General features: G+C 36.2%; 1 protein-coding gene across 1 annotated transcript; it reads left to right on the forward strand.

Annotated features, from left to right (window-relative positions):
* The first annotated feature begins 438 nt into the window (after positions 1-438).
* RGS21 (regulator of G-protein signaling 21) lies at positions 439-9,404 on the forward strand. Its single transcript, XM_009999927.1, has 5 exons — positions 439-465; positions 2,493-2,563; positions 7,686-7,747; positions 8,333-8,499; positions 9,201-9,404. The coding sequence occupies exons 1-5, from the start codon at positions 439-441 to the stop codon at positions 9,402-9,404; spliced, it is 531 nt and encodes a 176-aa protein (XP_009998229.1).
* The last annotated feature ends 6,067 nt before the right edge of the window (positions 9,405-15,471 follow it).

The raw sequence follows: 15,471 nt of genomic DNA on the forward strand, positions 1-15,471 counted from the left end.
GTGTTTCTGTAGCATTTGAAAATCCTGTAGATGAGGAGCCCAGAATGCTATGAAATGTTTTGACTGATTGTTCTTGAAATCAAAACATTTTACCTGAAGGGCACACTTTGGGTAGAAAACAACAGCTCATTTTCTTATGCAAAACAACTATGCAGCATATTGAAGGCACCTGGAGTTATTCATAGGAAAATAAAATAAGAACTGTGAGTTGACTGTGCTGTGCAGTGCTAATGCAAGATTGGCATTTACATAGTGCTGGGATTAAAATGCATTTGCATCCTGTCTGACAGGCACTTCCATGTCCCTTGAATGCCAGCAGTGCTCAGATCATCTTGGCATCTCCCAATATAAGAAATGCAGTTAGGTCTGTTTGCTTGAATTGCTCAGACCAGCAGAACTAACATTTTTTTTTTTTTTTCTGCTGATGTTACACTGCACATGATAACACTCTCCGAGCAAACCTGGGTATGGAATGGATTTAACAGAGGCCAAGTGCTGAAGGGCAATAACATATTGAACCTGACCCAGGGAAAACACCAGCACACCAAAACAGCTTGTGGAGAGTGTGACCTTTTCTGACTTTGAACTCGGGTGAGTACAAGGCAACCCTTTTAGGAACACACATAAATGAAAGTGATTTCTTAGGTTAATACACCAATAGTTGGGACATGAAGAGTTGTTCTATACTGTCTATTCAGATTAGCATCTAGCTCAGATGTGCGTCAGCAGAACAAATAAATGACATGCTTTATTGCCTTAAACAGGCAATAGCTTTTCATACAGGAAGATAACTCAGTGAAATTAATGCTTAAAGACAGCTAAATAATAAAATATGAGTATCAGTAAGAAGTCAAGCAGTAATTCTAAAAGTTCAGGAGATTTAAATATTTAATAAGTCAGTAGTCCTTAGCAAGTCATTTTGGCAAAGAGGGAAATGTTCAATCATTCCCTTTCCTACTGTTTAGTTCTCCTATGGCCTGTCAGAGGCAAAGGACTCAAAAGAAAAATCCATAGCACAGTCCTCAAAGTTACAGAAATGTTAAACCAAGGCCTTACAGATAGATTTTAAAACTGAAACCTGCTGAGCAGATAAGGGCCTCTGCTACTCAGCCAGTCCAGACTGGGTCATTAGTGAAACAAAGCTGCAAATATCAACAGTTTCAACCTGATACAGTTTTCCAAAAAGTTTAGAAATAATTCCATGAGGTATTTCCAGCCCGTCTCTAGTACCTTTTATATCTCTTTTTGTTTACTTGACACTGTCAGTTATCAATAGCTAATACATTTCAACAAGCAACTGATGCATTTGTTTTAATACTAAGATTGCTTTTTCTCCTTATGAAGTTTCAGTAAAACTGAAATTTCTTTCCAGAAACGATTAAGTTTCAAGCAGAGGAAGCAGATAACAATACCACCAGCTACTTTTTCTGGGAACAGGTGCCTGCACCTAACTTTGGTTGGTGTACTTGTGATATTTGTACTGGGATAAAAATAATAACAACCCTATTATCTGCTGTGTACCTGAAATACAATCAACTTATATTGACTTAGCAGTCACTGTAAACCTCTCATAGCTCCTTTTATCTTTGTGACTTGTGATCAGAACCCATAAAATGCAAGAGCAATCAGATTGTATCAATCTCATCATTCTGTGTTGTTTTAGCAACCTTCTGTGGCTGCTGAGACTGACTTTAAAGTATCTGTCAGCTCTGAAAATCTTCAAAAGATGGTCCCATTAGTATCATTTGGATGTCAGGGAATGAGAGAATTTTGTTAAAATGCATCTGTTTTACTGTTTGGAACTTTGTTCTTTTTCATAAAGTATATAATCAGATGTTTATTTAAAAAAAAAGACACAGATCCTGCAGTCCTCCCTCTCCTAAATTGTCTCACAGGAGTTAATGGGACTCTTATATAACAAAAGAGTGATATTACCTGTTAAAAAATGTATCATAAGTCAATTTGTAATGACAAATCTCAGGTAGTTGAACAGTGTAATCACTGAGATTAGATACAGTGTAAACAGTGAGAAATACATGGAATCATCCAAGAATGATATGTTGCTTCATGTGGTGTCATCTCTGTACTCGTAACTGCTCTGACTTTACTGGCATTACACCAAGGAATTTGGAGGAAACTTGCATCAGGCCATGCCCTAGAATTTTGTTACTCGGCGGAAAATTCAACATCCAGTTAGAACTGCTGCAGGGTCTTGGCCATTTCTCAGTGAGAACCTAGAGCACCTAACAGCAAAGTCCCTTCCTAAAAATAACAAGAAATAGTAAATCACAGAAATATCTGTTCATATTTACAGAAGGACCTCCTGTTTGCTACCTGAGAAAGGTATAGTAACAATCACACAACATAACATTAGGAAACCAAGTACTATTTCAACAAAAATCAACAAAGAGACACTCTCACTGTTAGAAAATTCAAGTTGTAGCTGCTTACAGTCTGCAAGGCCAGAAACTCTACAAATAACTATTGTTCAGATTTTGAATTATGTTTATCCTCTGTTACCAAACCTCAAACCTGGGAATGAATCAGCCACAAAGGATTTCATGTAAATGCAGATGCTGAAGGTTTTTCTCTCTACCTGCAAGATGCTGAAGTTAGTCTTCCTCTTGGTCCTGTCTAGTGTGGTGTTAGAGTCTGCAGTGCATACTCTGGAAACAAGGGAAAATAACTGATTAAGGAAAAGAAGAAGCACTGCAGAGAACCAGGATGATAATTCACATTTTTCTCCTTCTACTATAACTTTCAGAAGTAAGTGGATGCAAAGATAAAAAATTGTATGAAGAATTCGCATTTTGCTGCCAGAAATCTCTTTTAGTATAATGCAGGACTGAAAGGGGTATCTTGGGTCATTATTTCTGGTTACCTGTTATCAAAGGCAACAATTTAAGAGAATCTCTTTCATCAATATGTGAAGCATTATCTTTGAAGGACAGATAAATAGAGGACAAAAACTAAACAGTGAGACTGTTAAAAACTACACTTTCTTGAAGTTGCCTTTTGATTTCCAGCCTAATTTTTTTCTCTGTTTATACATATTGTTTTCCTTTTGCCAACATCATCATTAAGCCAAAATAATTCTTTCTACTCTCTGGGTTATCCCTCTGCATTCACAGAGAGCAATCATAGCTCCTATCGGCTTTCATTTTACAAACAAACTTAAGTTTTTTATTCTTCACCTGCAAGACACAACAATTTCCCCAGTTGTCCCAGTAACCCACCTCTAAATATCTGTTCCCATCTCATTTCAGCTTTCTGGAGTACTACTGACCAGATTCACCATTTCTCCCCCATTGTGAAGTTCATCAAATAGTCTGACCTGAAACTTCTTTTACAGATCCCCAAAAGGTGAGGGTAAGGAAAAACCCCTCAACTTTGTTAAGGCCAAAACGTAACATGTGTTGCTGGCCCATTTCTTTCTTACTTTGGAAGAAGATGCTAAAGTGAGAAAGACTGTGTCCTCAGTCAGGCAGAAGGCAGCTTGGTGTGTGACTTTGCCATATAGGAAATCAAACAGGACCTAAACTCTTGAGGATGATGTAAAAATTTTACTTGCCATAAAATATATTAAGTGGGAAGACAAAATTCCCATATTCTGCAGGCTGGGACAGCTGGATTCTGGTTTCTGAACCACTAGAAGGTTTTTTTGGGTCACATGCAGACACTGAGAACCAGGAAGCTGGGTAGGGTAAGCAAAGGATTAGGCAGCAGGATAAGATTTAGAGGGAGGCAAGAAGCCAGTGAGTAAGCCTGCTTGTCCAGGAGAGTGATGGACAGTAAGGAACAGAGAGAAGGAAAAGAGATGGGGGGAAACAATAGCTATCAAGAATGAAAGATAAAGTTATATGGAAATGTTTTTTTGGGCAGAGTGATGGCACATATAATTAAATATCAATAAGGGTAGGAAAAAAAAAATAAATCACTGCATTGAAAGTATCCAATAGTGCATGATCCCATTTGTAGCAGCATCACTGTACAAAATGATGGCCACTCCAGTTTGGCCCCATTATGATAAAAGTCATGTATGAATAAACAAAGGTGACAATGGCTCAAGAGCCTCACACCTTCAAGACACACAGGATGATGGAGAAAAATTGCAGATACAATATGAGAATAAATTATAGTGAAGAATTTTCTAGTTATGTGCTCTGGTCCTATTTTCCTTTTTCCTTTTCCACAATCAGAAAGCCAAACTGTCAATGAGAAAAACTACAAGATGATTTTTCTGTTAAGATGTTGTTCAGAACATAAATGTGACTTGAAAGATATTTACATATGAATTGTTTTTAATTAAAATTACTTTTGGTAGATTAAGCTAGATTGGCCACTGCTAAAAAATAAGCCATGTTTCTGAAGTAAATTATTTCAAATGAAGGATTAAAAACAGTGTGACAATTTGCATTGCACTGTTTGGTTATTCACGTGCTGATTGCATTGTTCCAGCTGTCATGTTCCCTTCAGCCTGAAGATCAGTCAGAAAAAGAAATTTTTGCCCTACCTGTGACAGTCAGACAGTGTGACAAAAGGTGCCAATAAAGTGAGTTGTTGTCTATGGCTATTTTAATCACAGGTTTATGGGATGATCAACTTTTTAATAATCTGGACAGCTTTTATTTCCCTTCCTCCATGAAAGTGGATATTATTATTTTGATTCCTTGCTGTCAAGTAAATCCCATGAGGTCAGTGAGATAATTCTGAGCGACAAGTAAATATTAAACCAAGTATTATTACCCATAAGAAAAAGAAGCAGAATTAGCTTCATGCTGTCTGTTTTATCCCTGTTTTTCATCTTGTTTTTTTGTTTGACAAGATAGTAAAAATTTACTGAACAACCTGGAAATTGTTATATATTGGTAAAAGTTTATTACAGTTCCTAAAGAAATTCCCTGATTAATTTCACAAGCACAAGATGTCTCACAAAGCACTACATAGAGCTGTGTTTCATTTTCATTTGTTTCCAATACAGACTGATTTTATTTGTACTCCAGTTTCTCTCATGTATATGTGCATATATATTTATAAATATGCAGAATTTTACTATTTTCATTTAAATGTAACTTTGTGCAGTTTGGATACAAGCAAACTGACAGTTACAAAAAAGCTTGCTGTTAAAGATGTCCTTGCCACAATCTATTGTAATAATTATTACAGCTATGTAATATGGTGACACTATCACTTAATGTCTTTATAAATTTACAATTAGAAAATACTGATGATGCTGAGAAATGGCTGTGGAATACAGCTCTCTAACTAGCCTGTACACCTCAGAACAGGGCTTTGAGAGTCAAGCTCTCAGAGTCAGATATCAGATATTCTTTACAGAATTCCAGGATGGGGTTTGCTGGACTTTTTGTTGTTGTTGGTTGGTTGGTTGGGGTTTCCTTTGTTTGTTTTGTTTCGGTAAATTAAAAAAATCTGTGATGCTCTGTATAGAACAAAGTGTTTGGTCCATTTAGGAGATTCCAGAGCCTTCTAGCTCCTAAAAATACCTATTTTATAGCTAGAATGTACAGTGGCAGAAAGTCAGCAGTACAAAAGACTTTCCATAGGCGATTTCAGACACGGGTTAGTCAGAGACACAAAAGCACAGTGAACTTCAGAGGTTATTTTAAAATGCTCTCCTGATGGTTGGGCATCTTGCCAGCCTTGAGAACACATGCTCTTTTAACTCTAGCCTTGAGGAAAGAGCAGCTCTGCATGTGCAGGCTGGTGCTGTGTTTCAGCAGTCTTTTCTACCCTCTTTTCCATTCACCCAAATTTCTCAGTATTGTGGGCAATGTCTGTGGCTTGTGGTGCTTTGCTGAGCCAAGGATGATCTGCTCTTTATTTAGTTAAGATGAACTTTTTCCTCTCTGAGGGATGGGAATAAAAGACCTAGACATGTGAGTTTGCATGTCTGAAAAGAGAAAAACTAAGTGAGAAAACCTTTCAGTACAGAATGACTAACCTCCATGAAATTAAGTTGTGAGGTTTTTCAAACAGCAACAGTAAGAAAATAAGGTTTATGTTTCTGTCAAAAATCCTGGAATTTGTTTTGATTTTGCCCCTGAACAAAACAAGATATTTCAAAATTTTCCAATTTCCCCTTTCTGACCAAGTGAGAGAGGAGATAAACACAAGTCATCCCAGAGCTGCCAAGACATCAAATGACTAGTATATTCACACAGATTGTAAACTCAGTTTCTAATCCCCCTGCCTACCAAGATGCATAACCAGAGGATTAGAAAATTGGTTTCTTCTATCTGGTTAATACATCTCTACTATTAGAATAAAATGTACTGGTGTCAACAAAAGGAACATGAGATACTGATCTTTTTAATGATTACCTGCCTCTCAAGGTATTCTTGCAGGTATTCTAGGGTTGATGTGTTTTCTTATAAAAATCTTGATCCAAAATGGGGAAAAAAATACTTACTCTGCTGTGGCCTTGCACTTTGAATATTTTTTTTTAATTTCAAGATCTTTCACAATTGCGCGATGCTAATAAACTATTCATTTCCTTTGAACTTTTGTGCTTTTAAAAAAAATTATATTAATTTCACTAAAATTTAAGGTAAGCTGGGATAAAACCTTCTACTGAGTCTGTTCTGAGTAGAGCATAGGGTATCAGCTCAATAACACACTTCTTCTTTTACTACCTGTCTTTAGAGGTCACAAGAGGAACCAATTAACACTTGAAATTTCTAGCTCAAAAATTTTGACCAAGGACAGTTGTAAAAATTAGCATGCAGGGAAGCAGGTGCTTGGTGACACCTCCATCTGTGTGACTGACATTTACACAAAAGTAGTTTACAAGCAATCATACCCTTACAAGGGTTTGTGACAAAAAGTGTAAATAATAACAACAATGTTGGTAAAGGAGTTTCCTTCTGCTGGGTGTTTCAATTAAGAACGCATACAATGGTAATTTTAATCAAAACAATTTTACAGGAATAGAAGACAGATTTATCTACATACTCATGGACTAAATTCAATACAACACTTCCTTCCCAAGTTACAAGAAAAAATATTCCACACACCTGACAGGCAGCTCCCTTACCTACCAACCTGTCTCATCACCTGTGCAAAGGTGCAGCTGTTCTCTGTGAGCTGCACACTGTGTCTTGCTTCTCAACCAGCTTGGACATCTTCCCAACAGCCAGGGAAGTTTAGTTCTGTGTCTCATTTCTAACAGGAGCCTACAGCAAGTTTCAAAGGAAGAGCCAAAACTATTACTTTAATCAATATTTTACACCACTGAGAAATGGAAGAATTTATCCTGCCACTGTTAGCATTATGTTTTAGACAATTATGAGTCCTTCCAAGCAAAAAATGTCACATAAATTAATGGTTAATCCGTTTGAACTCAAGAAGAAACTCAGCACATACTCAAGAACAGTATCCTCTCTATACTTTTAATATAGTTCAACCAACTGCAAGCATTACTGCTATCTCCTGGATGAGCAATCAAGCTGCCAGTGTCAAATACTGCTTTACTTTATAATCTTATGTGGTTCTCTAAAACAGAACTGTCACACATTTTGTTGACTTTCTGTTACTCGGTACACAGGGTAACACAAATTGCTCCCTTTACTCCCTCAAGGAGATAGCCAGGTAACAAATCAGCTACCACAGACTGCACAGGCAGAAGATCACAGTGCTGTTTTCAAGGACAGATGTTTTTTCCACAGGTCAGACGCTGAGGAAACAATGGCTTGGTCTGAGTCTGTGGATACACTACTAGCTAGTAAAGGTAAGTATTAGGTGAACAACTTATTTTAAAAGCTGTGCTTTGAGCCACACCAGAGCTGCTGCTGAAGGCATGTGGGCTGCAGTGCTGGGAGGCAAAGGGGCATGTTTCTCTGAGCTTCAAACACAACATACCTTCTGGCCAATGCTTAAGGGACATTTAAGCAGGCAGAAATATCCATTAAACTCTCCACACAATAGTTCTGGTTTTCCTATTTTATTTTTTTTTAACTAAAAGAACCCCCAAAACCCACAACAAAACCCAACAACCAAGTTACTAAAAATCCTCTGGAAAGCCAAAATTTCCAGGCTCTCCTCTGGACTAGTGTTTATCAGTGCTAAAGAGCCCAAACCACAGCAGACAGGTACGGGCAGCATTTCTCAATCAGGAATTCTCTTGGTCACCTTATCATCACTATAGTTTCATTTCCTGTTTATTTCTCCTACAGCAGCTTCTCAAGACTAACTGCTGGCTGATGATCAAAACAATATCAGACACATAAGTTAAACTATATTAACTGTATATATGCATAGACACATGTATATATGCACATATAATCTGCATATCATCTCATTCATTTTTCCCCAGATGGCCTGGCAGCTTTTAGGACATTTCTGAAGTCAGAGTTCAGTGAGGAGAATGTAGAGTTCTGGCTGGCCTGTGAGGACTTCAAGAAAACCAAATCCTCCACTAAGATAGCCTTAAAAGCCCAAAAGATTTATTCTGACTTTATACAAGATGATGCTCCAAAGGAGGTAAATAGGGGCACTATGGGTACTGAGATTGGGAATCGTGAGGCAAGTTCAGATCCAAATTTCTGGGAATGACAGAAAATAGAATATAATTCAATGTGGCTGTACTTCCATTTTCAATTTGATTATTTATCATTAGAAAACACTATGGGGAACTCTGTGAAGCAAAGACAGGCCTCTTATGGTTTATATTTTAAATATATTCTTCACAGAGGACATGGGTTTATTTTACATTCTGAAATTTCAGCCTTAAGGTTTAAGGAAATATATGTTCAATATAATTTGTTTTCTTTAACCATTTTTATAATGCAATATGCTTTAAATATCCCTATGTCTTAAATATAACAAAAATCCTTTTAACTTTTGAAAAAAATCCATCCTTACAAAACACACAGGACCAAAACCTAAAATGTTGCTGAGTACCTTCTGCTCCAATGTACTCTTTGGTAACTAGTACATCATAGGATTTAGTTTGGCAAAAAGATGAGATAATCAGAAGCAAGTTTTCCCCTTTTTTTCAGTGGTGCCATCTTTTTAAGAGCCAAATAAAACCAAGAATTGAGTATGCCAGAAAATTAAGGGATGACCTTTGCATCACCCGGGGTATCTGGGAGGAAATTCAAATGCAGATTGTCCTGTATGTGAACAGAGCTCAGCTTTCCAATCAAACTGACGTTGCTTTCATATCTCCTTTCTTGTCACAGATTAATATTGACTTCCACACCAAAACCCACATCTCTCAGAATATCTCCGAGCCCACCCTCAGCTGCTTTGATGATGCTCAGAGGTTAATCTATAGCCTCATGGCAAAGGACTCTTTTCCCAGGTTTCTAAGGTCAGAGGCATACAAGGAACTAGTAAAGAAGCGACAGAACAGAAATCAGAAGAGATGGCTCCCATTTTTGTGAGAAAATACCAGAGGGATTATTTTGTAAATGTCTCCCACTGCAACTCAGCACCACTGATTGCACAAACCGGATCTAATAATTACCTTTGCCAGCTTGTTTTTAAGAACAATACACACATGATACTTTCTAATAACAGTGGAGAAATATTAAAGAAACAGGAGAAAATATAAGACATTTGAACTGCCTTTTTAGGAAGAAGTGTGCCATTGATAATTATCCCAGGTGCTTTCTGTATTTGTCAAAGGGCTTACATATTTTTAAATAGAATGTTTTGGTTTTCTGATTTCCTGTTGATTTTTCTTTACAAGTATGGCCTCAAAAATAAATTCTTTTCAGGGGACTTGAATACATTTAATAATTCATTTATCTTACATGTAATTTGTAAAAATCCCTAAAATTATCTTTTTAACATGTTGTATACCAGTTCAAAAGAGGAGGAGAATATAGTAGATAACACACAAGTGTAATATTTAATAGTCAGCTGCTTTGTAAGAAATGTTCCTAGCTTTCAGAGCAAATTTGTTTCATAATACAGCCACCTTTAATATGACTCTCCAATTTTTTTGGTGTTTATTCCATTTAAATTTGTATTGAACAGTCTCATTTATTAATTGTGTGGGCATTTTAGAAAAAAAAAATCTAAGTAAATCTTCCTTTGTACATTTTCAATTAATGATTCTTTACTTTTCCAAATATATCAGTGATACTGCCCCCACACATTCATGAAGGAGTAATGGCAATAATTACTATCATTTTTCAGTTAAATACAGTTTAGCAGAAAAGTAGGCATCAGAGAAATAGTTTTAGGAAAGTAAGCATGTAAATCAGAAATTTGTCATGGTATTATTTTTAAACAAGACATTATAGGATCCTAGTTCAATCTTCAGGTGTCTCTGAATGTACACACTGATCTCCTTCATTGTTATTGGAGGATTTATTGTATATATTTAGGTGAGGGAAGGAGCTATGGCATGGATTTGAAAAAAAATATTTTAAACCATAATAGGCAGGATAAATCATCTTTAAGGAAAATAATTCTAAATACAAAAGGCAGTAATAACATTTTTCCAAAAAATAAAAAGCTTTCATCTGATATAAGTTTGATCCTTTTGAGCTGCTATAAATCTCCCTGTTTGGAATTCTATCCACACACCTTCTACCACATCCTCTATAGAGAAGATCCTCTCTTTCTCTCTCATCTAACTGTATTAAGTAAATAATTCATTTACACAATAGAGGATATTAAGTAGTCTGAAAGCCCCAATATGCTGCTAAATTATGTACTTAGGTTCATGTTCTACCACAGCTCAGGTAGGTAGGATGTAAGGTATCTACTTTTTTATACCAGTCATCTATTCTATCATCTAGTTTTTCTTCTTGCTGTCTACATTTCTCTCACTTTTCTGCCCCACTACGAGCAGCTCACAGAGAAATTAACACGATCACTGAGGATGAGCTACAAGGAGGATGTGGGTTTGTTTTGCAGACCCACAGCTACCTTTCATTTTGCAATGATATTTCAGTTGAAAACTGCAACTTCCGCCTGCAGCACAACTTTGGTAGCCTTTCTACACCAGGGGATTTCTGCTACTTAGAGTCACAGCAAAGAGAGCAGTCAGGATTGCTGAAATTACATCGTTTACTCAAAAATGTAGCAAGCAATTTTCCCGTTTTACAAGTCCAATTTTCATTTTCAGAATAGAAAATTCCCACATGTGGGAAGAAGTAAGATCATGTCACCTTTCTTAGTAGGGCAAGTAGAGAGCCAAAAAATTCTGCTCCACCAATTGTTTCAGACCTAAGGATAAAAAAGGTACCTTGAAAACTGATGTATGCTCATGAATCTCACAGCTGTCTCTGTGCTCCTTTAAAACTTGCACACTTCTGACTTCATCACAAATAAAACTGGTGGTAGAAAAGATAGTTGCAGGAGTTCTCCAATTCCTGACTTTTGGAAAACAAAGCATAAGGAGAAGCAAAAAACGTCTAGAAAACAGATAAACTTGATAAAAATAATGCATATTATTATTCTGACAACTATATTAAAACACAAGTAAGAAGCACCACGGCCACACATCTGGCTGATTCTCAGTGATCAATAGCATAATTATTGTCAAAAGAGGAGATCACGCTCAACACTTAGTGTTTGACATACATTTTAGTAATTACCTAATAAAGAATTATTAATGGTTGAAACACGTTTCCAATTAATTTAGTATGTTTAAAGATAAATGTACACTAATTGCACTTTTATGGGTTATCACAGACTTGAGTGTAAAGTAAGAGTATTAATCCTTTCATAAGCCCCTAAGTAAAACTAATATTTTTCATTAACAAAATTAATTAAACTTTGATTGTTGATGAAGACTTTTCATCATTTTTCTTAAGCTGTGTGAGACGCTTAGATGAGATGTAACTTTGTGAAGTTTAAATAACCTATCACTATAAATTCATATATATACAATGATAATTGGATGCACATTCAAATTAGTTTTTAAAACCCTCAGAGCACTATCTGGCTCTGTCATATGCAGTTAATCAAAAGAATCTATGGCATAGTGAAGTCCTTTGGAACTGAACAATCAAATGTCTGAGAACTTCAATAATATAAGTTATTATTAAAGATACACTTCAGAAAGTATGTGAAAACAACCAGATGTGAAAGATGGGAGCCAGTACTCCTTATTTCTCTTTATTTTCTAGGTCTAAACCTTATGATTCATACCTTTACAGCACAAAAAAAAAAGGTCACAGCCAAGCATCTGAGCTCTGGTAATTTGACAAAGGAAAAGGCCAGACACTGAAGTGTGATTTAGAAGATTTAGTCTGAACTTTGCCAAAATCCTAGACCTTTACCAAGGACTTCCAGCATGAGGTTGGCCCAGGTGCATAACATTTCCTACAGCAGCTATGAAATTGAGAAATTACCTTCATCTTCTATCAAAATGTAAAGTGTTTATGCCCTTAAATATTTGGGGAGCATGCAGACACTGCAGGAAGGCAGGATCCATGTTTAGGCTTCAAAGTGATCTTTGAGAGCAAAGCCACTTAATATCAGAGTAACATCTTCATTGTCAAAGCCACTAATGTCTGAAAAACCTGGATATTAATTCTGTGGAGAGCTTCACTACTATTCTTAAAAAGTTTATATATCCCTTATTCTCATAGAACCTCAAACACTAGCACATTACTAGAATTATTTTTGTAGTAACAGCTCAGGGTTATGATGGGAGAAGAAGAGTAGAACACAATGTTGTTAGTACTGTGTGTTGCATGTTCAATAATTATCTTACAGAATTTATGGCAAATTTTTTAGGAAGGTTTTGTTGTGAGACTTTTTTGCAAACCCATAACAAAAAGAGGAAGAAAACACTGTTGCAGATAAAGAGAAAACATTTATAAAAAGTTGCATTAGAAGCTGTGTTTGCACTCCAAGCCTTCCAATTGCTTTCACTGGAAAACAAGAAGTGGCTATTTGCATTTTTTCCCCCTCCCACTGCTTACACGTTCAAGCCAAGCAAAAATTTTAATCCTGAGGATCACTATTTTTTTTAAAGGACTCAGTCTCTTTCAGCACAAAAACATAGACAAAATATTAACAAAAAATCCCACCAAATAGGAATGACAAAAATAAATGTAAAAAAACCCCATTTATTTATTATTATTTTTTTTTAAGTCTCCATTCCTGCATGCAGTACAAACCCTAAAGCTCTAAACTCACAGACCCCATCAGATCCATCATGTTCACATCATTACAGGACTGTCCCAGAATTAAAATTTAAAGTATAACAATATAATAATAAAGCCAGTAATATACATTTATATAATGTGAAACCTAAACAGTAGTAAGCATATGCACAAATATAATAAATGCATAATTAGTCCTCAACACAAGACTGATACCAGGATTTTTCTGAATCATAAGATCCCAGATTATAGGCAGGCAGGTATATTTCCAGGGGTATACAGGACTTTGAGACTCCTACATACATCTTGTCAAAGGTTTGTTAAATTCAGCATGCTTCCATAAACGTTGGAGATAAAGACTCCCTATTTTCAGTTTTGTCAGAAAATTTTCTGCTAACACTCTAACACAAACATATACTTGATGCAAAATATATTGAAGAGACACACAATCGCAGGCTTTGCACAAAATCCTCCTAGACATGTTTGATCTTGATCCAAACAAAATTTCAGAATAAAGAATCCCTCGAGCAGTGTCTGCTGCTAAATAAGATGAGCATCATACTAATGACTTAAAAAAATTAAGAGGAGTTTTGCAGCCATTAACACATACTGAGTAACAGCTTTAGTCATGTCCCCAAATGAGGAAGTCTAGTATTAACCTCTGGTTATAGAACTGTCAAAGGGGATTTTCAATTAGCAGTTTTCCACACAGGGCTTTCCTAAGGAATATTGGTTGATGTCAGACCTGAGAGACCTGTCCCCATAGCACACCGACCCCCTGCTCATCTTCTCCTCCCTGCACTGTTTCTCTTCCTTGACGTTGGGGCAACAGTACCCAGCTCAAACTATCCTTGCTTTCTGTATAGATCTCTCTTGATAAGATGGCTATGGGAGATTCCCTTCCTTATTCAGTTCAGCTGTTTTAGAGAACACACCTTTTGAAATTAATTTCAGAAATGGAAAGGGGCAGTAAGAGCTTAAATTGCTGCAATTTACCCAAAGATGAAATATACCAGTGTGGTCAAACTATTCCAGTAAGCAGCAGCTGGCAGACATTCAGTTTGACAACATCTCCACATGCATGTCAGAGTTGGCTCATTATGCTTTTGATTTTTATCTTCTCTCTGTGCCACACATCATTAGAAATGGTCCAGCTCACGTGGAATCCTGTGAATGGTGGCACATATGCCAGTAGAAGTGTCCCTGGCTCACCTAGTGGGTGATAAAGATGATCAGATAAAGTGATCAGAACTAGAAATATAAATTATACAGAAGTTCTACAACTTCCACAGAAGTTCTGAAAACAAGAGGCCAAAACCCACCAGTTTTTACCAGAAAGCCACTGAATTCTGGGGAAGACTACCTGCTGCATCTAAACTTTACTGCTTTGTCTAAGAAAGGGAAATCTACTATATATAATTTGGGTCCTGCAAATAATGGGCATGTAGATTAAATTAATCAGTATAACATCTTTATCTCTGAATGATAATTACACTTTGTATTGCTGGTGGAACTTTAAAGCACATTATGAATCTAGAAAATGATGCAAACCTTCTGCCTTTCAGTACACTGGAAAACAAGGGGGAAAAAAAAGCAACATGAAAAAGGCACTGTCATATTTGTTGACACTGATTAAATGTCTCATGTAGCTCAAGAAGCAGCTCAAGATGTATTAATCCCCAAGCTTATTCACCTTCATTCAATAAAAAAAGCAAGTGTTGCCTTCAAACTGTAATTGTTTGATATTGTAAGTTTCAAATAACTTAATTTGAAATAATAATAATAACGCAAAGTATTTGGAAGAACAGACAAGTGACACTAAAATCATCACTAAAAGCTCTACTTTAAGCATTCCTAAACTGCTTATTTTGAGAGAAAACACCTTCCAGAAAAGTTTCCTTTCCTTTTTTCCAGCTTTTCAACTTCTCTAGTATTAGGTCTTGGAAATCAGAATCAATATATACACATTTCAAAGGCAGCCCTAGATGCTTTAACCTTTAGTGAGAAAAAGAGACAATTATAGAGCATATGATACCCTACCTTATTTTTTTTATATTGTTGCTATGGTTTCTAGTTGCCATGTTATAATTTCTCCATCCTAAATGAGACATCACCTTGTATTTTTAATTTTTTTTCTATATTGCATGGATTTAGTTATTTGCATTTAAAATGAGCAGAGCTGGATTTGTCTCTCAATCCATTTCTGTTTCCATTGAGGTTTGCATGTAGGTTATTTTTAGATCTATGAGTAGTTTCCCTACTATGCATAACAGTCCTGGAACAACAAACAAAAAGATGTAATCAGTAAAAACTCTGGGGGAAACAATTTTTTCTAATACAGTGCTTACAAATTAGAGGCTCACAAGCTGAAAAAGAAAGG

The sequence above is a fragment of the Chaetura pelagica genome, unplaced genomic scaffold (assembly GCF_000747805.2).
Source record: "Chaetura pelagica isolate M959 unplaced genomic scaffold, ChaPel_1.0 scaffold246, whole genome shotgun sequence".
Taxonomy (NCBI): Eukaryota; Metazoa; Chordata; class Aves; order Apodiformes; family Apodidae; genus Chaetura; species Chaetura pelagica.

Coding starts and splice junctions, on each gene's coding strand:
- RGS21 (XM_009999927.1), top strand. CDS start 439: ATGATAACACTCTCCGAGCAAACCTGG. Junction 466..2,492: donor CACTCTCCGAGCAAACCTGG/GTATGGAATGGA, acceptor ACTATTGTTCAG/ATTTTGAATTATGTTTATCC. Junction 8,500..9,200: donor AAGATGATGCTCCAAAGGAG/GTAAATAGGGGC, acceptor TTCTTGTCACAG/ATTAATATTGACTTCCACAC.